Here is a 6,073-nt window from a genome sequence, read left to right as displayed (position 1 = left end):
AGCTGTTTAAAATGACTCTTCTAGAAACTAGATTGGTATCGATCAGTACATATGGTGTTAAAATGGCAAGGTGGTAATTATGTATGTTTCTATTATTGCTATTGCTGCTTTATTTAGAATGATTTTTATTTTTAGAAAAATACTGCAAAGGTATTTCTTAAATATTCAAGAATAAATGTAATTCACATATTAAGCATGATAATTTTCAGAATCTTAAAAAGGAAATACAAAATGTATGTATTTTATTAACTCATTGTAAAATGTTGCAAAAGAATGTTCAGACCTGCATGGGTCCAGGAATACAAGACAGAACTCTCTCTATGTTTTCTGAGGTCACAGCAACATCATTCACAGCAACAAGGACATCACCTAAAATTAGAATAATAAAAGATTGTTGTAGGAATATACAAACTCCAAAGAGATGAAACATTAAAAAGAATGTACTCTTACTTCATCAAAGTAGAGTAGAAAATGTGATAGATACAGGTACTTATCCAAGGCTGTTACCTTCGTGACACAGCTATGGCCACTGCACCCTGCCCTTCCCATTTTATAACACCGCCCCATAGAGCTATAAATGAACTACAACCCATGAACATGGCAAGAAATGAAAATTCTCATCTGTGATATGTTTAGGAGAGTTACGTAAGCTCAAGTAACAAAGTTTTAAGCATAAACCAAGTATTGTAGTTAATGAAACAGAAGCTAATCACTTAGACCCCCAGTAAAACAAAGCAAAAAAATCAGCTAAAATTCTAATTATGATCTAACTAGATCATAATTCAGTATCCTATGGTCTTATTGCTATTACTGATTTGTGTCTGTATGTATAGTTATTTGCTTCAAAGGTTAAAACCATATTAAAATATGCATCATATTTCAGAAAAAAAATCCCCTTTTCCAGGACTATTCTTTCAATGTTGTATGTTTATCAGATTTGATAATTAAAGATCAATGTTAAAATGGAAGTTTATTTTCAGAATATAATTAAACATAGTACTAAAACCAGCAAGGACTGGGAATGTGGCCTAGTGGTAGAGTGCTTGCCTGGTATGCATGAAGCCCTGGGTTTGATTCCTCAGTATCACATACACAGAAAAGGCCATAAGTGGCACTGTGGCTCAAGTAGTAGAGTGCTAGCCTTGAACAAAAGAAGCTCAGGGACAATGCTCAGGCCCTGAGTTCAAGCCCCAGGCCTGGCCAAAAAAAAAAAAAGCCCAAAACACCAGCAAGATATGTGAACAGAAACACAAACATACCTAAGTTACTTTTCTCATCATTCCAAAATATACCATTAGGCAATCAATTAAACAATCACATTCATTCAACAAGTACTTGTCAAGCATGTATCCAGGGACAAGTATTACTTTAGGAATTTCAGGTAAGACCATTCTACTCTCATGAAACCTAAAAGTCTTAGGGGAAGATAGGTAATAAATATCTACACAGGGACAACAGCACAGCAGACAAAGCTTCGTGGCTCTTTCACGTTTCTGTGCATCTTGCAGGAAGAGGCAACAGAAACTTTGTTCTCTTTTCAGGGTTGCTTGTATAGTGAACAGCCTTGGGTGAAACAAGAACAAAGAAAGTCTTGCTCAGTGTCTTACTACTCATAATTGTTTAACAGCATGGTATTCCCTGAATGTAAAGTTCCTCAGTTTTAATATAAACCACTAGGTGTCTCTTGTTCTCTTTAGGAGTAGTGAACAGATGGAAATGCTGATACTTGTGCTGTTCCTTTCTCTTCCTGATACTCTGTGTGGAAAAAAGACTGAGTTAGCAGAAAGAGTGGAGAAGGAGTTCCCTAGTCCATCCAGTGAAGGCTTTTATAAAGGCTGTTAGATGCTCAGGAAGTGCAATCCAGTTGAGAGCTCCCAATGGGGACAGAGTCATGGTCAACTACTACAGTACCTCAGGTAAGCTTGGAAACCCTCCCCCATCCTCTCTCCTTTCCTTTCCCTTTCCTTCCTCCCTCTCTCTCCCCCTTTCCCTCCCTCCCTTCTCTCACTCTTTGTTCTTTGTTCTCTCTTCTCACTTTACTTTCTGGCGTTTGGGCGGTAGTACTAGAGTTTAACCTTGAGCTGGAAGGCCATCACTACTTCTTGAGCCACATACCAGGTACACTAGGAACTTTTCCTAAAAGAATTTGTAAACTGTTAGAAGGTTAGCAGGAATCTCCAATTATACTTCTTTGCAATATCCATTAGATATTAAATAAAGGAGAAAGAAATGTTTTCCTTAGGGACAGGTGTAGCTCAGTGGAAGAGAGCTTGCCTTGCATACACAAGGCCTTGGATCTGATTCCTGGCACCATGAAAAGCATAAAACTAAAACTAGAAATATTTTTCCATATGGACACACCAGCCATGAAGACTTTGCAGGATAACACAAACAAAACTCCAACTGGGACAAATATGTCTAAAGTAAATCCCAACATCATTCATGCCTATTACAGATAATGCTCCTTATATGTTGAGATAAAAATATTTACATGATTACATCACTTTCTCTTCAATGTCCTTCAAAATTCCTAGTCTTTTTAATGTTAATATCTTATTTAAAAAACTTTATATCACATTTTATTAAATTATACTAAACAGCAAGGTATTTATTTGGTCAGCAGTATTTTCGTTATGGGAATCTTATTGAAAACCAATATTTAGGATGTGATAAGTAGCATGGGGGCAAGAGGCATGAACATGTGGCATAATAAATATAATTTCCCATTCCAAATACAATGTGGATCTAAGGGTAGTGGTTGGAAGCCAGCCTGGGCAGGAAGGTCCATAAGACTTATATACCAGAAGACTTATATACCAGTGCAGACCACTAGCTTTGAGCAAAAAAGGTCAGGGACAGCACCCAGGCCCTAAGTACAAGCTCTAGGACCTGTATACATGAGCATGCGTGCATACACACACACACCTTAAAATTCCCAGTGTCTTTTTAGTTTCAAATAAATACCTATTATGAGAGTAAGGGTGGAAAACACTCCCCACTCCCAAGCCCTCTAAGCAAATAAACTCAGGAATAGCACCCAGGCCCTGAGTTCATGCCACAGGACTAGCACCAAAAGAAAAAGTAAATGGATGTTTTTCTTAAAGAAATATATAGGTATGGTTAGTATATTCAAATATGAATACTTTTTTGTTTTTATTGCAGTGCTGGGAATTGAACCCAAGGTCTCACACCTGCTATGCATGTACTCTACCACTGAGCCACATTTTTTTTTAAATAAATGACATTTACTTGGGTCATTATAAGATCATTTACTGACATTTATAGCCGACTGCAAACTATAGCATTCAGAAGAAACTACAAGCCTCTTTTTATCCCCATTTTTGGGGGACTGGAGGGAGTGAGGTTTAAGCCACACCTCCAGCCATGCTTTATTTTTTTATTTTATTTTTTATTTTTTTATTGGGTCTGGTCGTGGGGCCTGAACTCTGGGCCTGGGTGCTGTCCCTCAGCTCTTCAGCTCAAGGCTAGCGCTCCACCACTTGAGCCATAGCGCCACTTCTGTTTTTTTTTCTTTTTTTTTGCTTATGTGGTGCTGAGGAATAGAACCCAGGGCCTCAGGCATGCAAGGCAAGCGCTCTACCACTGACCCAACTTCCCAGCCCCTCCAGCCATGTTTTAATTGGTTGTGTCCATGTGTACATGCGTGCATACATGCATACATATGCGCAAATGTGTATGTGCATGCTGAACTCGGATTCCTGCTCTTTCTCACAGCTTTCTGTTTGACATTCTAACACTTGAGCAACACCTCCAGCCCAGCATTTTGCTGGTTAAGTAGAGATAGTCATGAACAATTCTGTTTGGGATGGCTTCAAAACATACCCTTCAAGACTGAGATCAGTCTCCTGATCCTGAGTCACTAGGGTTACAGCTCTGAGCCATCGGTGCTCAGCCTCACTGGCTATGTTTATGAAGGGGTCTTTCCTCCTGGATGAGCACCTACACCATTATGTTTGAGAGGGGTCTCTCTTCTAGCCTAGATGAGCAGTTGGACCATTATACACCACTTTTAGGCTTCCTGTAGTTGTTTGGATCTGCTACTCCATCTAGCTTCCCTCAGTTGAGATGGGAGTCTTGTGGATTTTTTTTGTCCTAGCTGGCCTTGAACCTCAACCTTCCCAATCACAGACCACATGTAGGTTAAGATAGCAGGTTTGTGCCACTGTGCCCAGTTATGGGTTGAGAAGGGGTTCTGAAAACTTTTTTGCCTGGTCTGACCTCAAACCACAATTCTCCCACTGTTAACCTCCCAAGAGGCAGGATTACAGGTATGATCCACTGAACCTGCTTTTTCTGTTCATGATTGATGACACATTATGCTAACAAGGGCCAAGAAAAGGTAGAATTCTTACAGGATAAACAGTGGGATTATTCATGACAGAAATTCTCTTCTCTATGCTTCTTTCATGCAAACTAGCTTGCAAGAGAGGAGGATAAAGAGATTTGTGGAAATTCATCTATAACCCAGTCTAAATAGGCATTGAGAGCAAAGGGTCCATATGTAGAAAGGGAATGCACTGCTTGGAATTTCCAACCATGTGGGATTCTCAATTACCATGGTTGGCTAACAACCAGGTTGGATTTCACAAACAGTAAGACAGATCTTTTGAAGTAGAAGGATTGACCTTAAAAGATATTCCAGTTTAGTCCCATTACTTTACAAAAAAATATTTTTTTTGAGGACTTAGAATGACACGGGTATGCATTGTATTCTGTTCTAATTATCCACTGCTCCATAACAAACCATCCAAAACATGTAGTGCTTAAAACAGCAGCCATCATGTATTAGCTCTCCTCGCTGTCGGCTCAGCGAGGGTTCCTCAGGCAGTTAAGGCTAACTGGTTGCGGCTTCTTCATTCATGTCTGGTAGGTGGGACCCCAGCTAGGCTATCAGTCCTGTGTGTACTCTTGGCCTCTCCACGTCTGGAGACAATGAGGAAATCTTGTTGCAACCATTTTGGAACACCCAATTTTCATAGACATACTTCCTACGTGTTTCTGAGGACTCTTTGTAAAGTCCTAACATGGTACTTATGCTACCCTGTAAGGCTGTCTACCTAGTTATGGTCTAGTTCTTCCATTATTCTGTGACCTACTTTACAGGAATATTTAGATAATTTTAAGCAGTTCTGGAATTTAGGAGACATATAAATTGTTTTCACTTGTTGTGTCAATGAAGAATTGAAATGAGACTTTAGGTCAGACATTATTTTAAGAATGTTTCTATACACACACATACATATGGACAAAAAATATGGAAAGTAAGTATTAAATTCATGAAGGAAAGGGCAAAGATAAAACGTTTCTCTTAGAGAAGAGCTTATTTTTTGGTGTGCGTGTCTTACCAGTACTGGGGCTCAAACTCAGGGCACTCTCCCTTGGCATTCTGCTCAAGGCTAACACTCTACCAAGTGAGCCATATCTCTACTTTCTCATATTTTTAAATTTTTTATTGTTTTTATAAAGGTGATTCAGAGAGGGGTTACACTTACAGTAAGGCAAACAAAGAGTGCTATCTACTAAAGCTGCCAAGATGGGTTAACTCAAGACTATTAGCTTTTAGAACTGTGCCTTTTGTTTTTGTCAGTTGTGGGGCTTGAACACTGGGTCTAGGTGCTGTCCCTTAGCTCTTCAGCTCAAGTCTAGCACTCTACCACTTGAGCGACAGAGCCACTTCCGGTTTTCGGGTGGTTTATTGGAGATAGGAGTCTCACAGACTTTCCTACCTGAGCTAGCTTTGAACCCTGTTCCTCAGATCTCAGCCTAGGATTACAAGCTAGGATTACAAGCTAGGATTACAAGCATGAGCCACCAGAGCCTGGCTTGACTTTTATGTTTCACTAATAAATGTATTCTCAGATTTGATCAGCTTATCTTCAAGTAAGCACATGCAACTAACTTAAACATATATAATAACTCAAAATGTATCAATATAATCAAAATAACTCATGGTTTTTTTTTTTTGTCGGCCGTGGGGCTTGAACTCTGGGCCTGGGTGCTGTCCCTCAGCTCTTCAGCTCAAGGCGAGCACTCTACCACTTGAGCAACAGCG

At 39.5% G+C, this 6,073-nt stretch overlaps 1 protein-coding gene across 1 annotated transcript in view; it reads right to left on the bottom strand.

Moving 5' to 3' along the window:
- Intu (inturned planar cell polarity protein) overlaps positions 1-6,073 on the bottom strand; it is a gene marked incomplete at its 5' end in the record, with an annotated part of 52,226 nt that overhangs the window by 44,357 nt on the left and 1,796 nt on the right. The window contains one exon of the mRNA XM_013034870.1: positions 284-369. Within this exon, the coding sequence (XP_012890324.1) occupies positions 284-369 (86 nt within the window). The remainder of the gene's footprint in view (positions 1-283; positions 370-6,073) is intronic.

The sequence above is a fragment of the Dipodomys ordii genome, unplaced genomic scaffold (genome assembly GCF_000151885.1).
Source record: "Dipodomys ordii isolate 6190 unplaced genomic scaffold, Dord_2.0 Scaffold198, whole genome shotgun sequence".
Lineage (NCBI taxonomy): Eukaryota > Metazoa > Chordata > Mammalia > Rodentia > Heteromyidae > Dipodomys > Dipodomys ordii.
The sequence above is the reverse complement of the archived record's forward strand: the minus strand, read 5'-3'. Positions and strand labels throughout refer to the sequence as shown.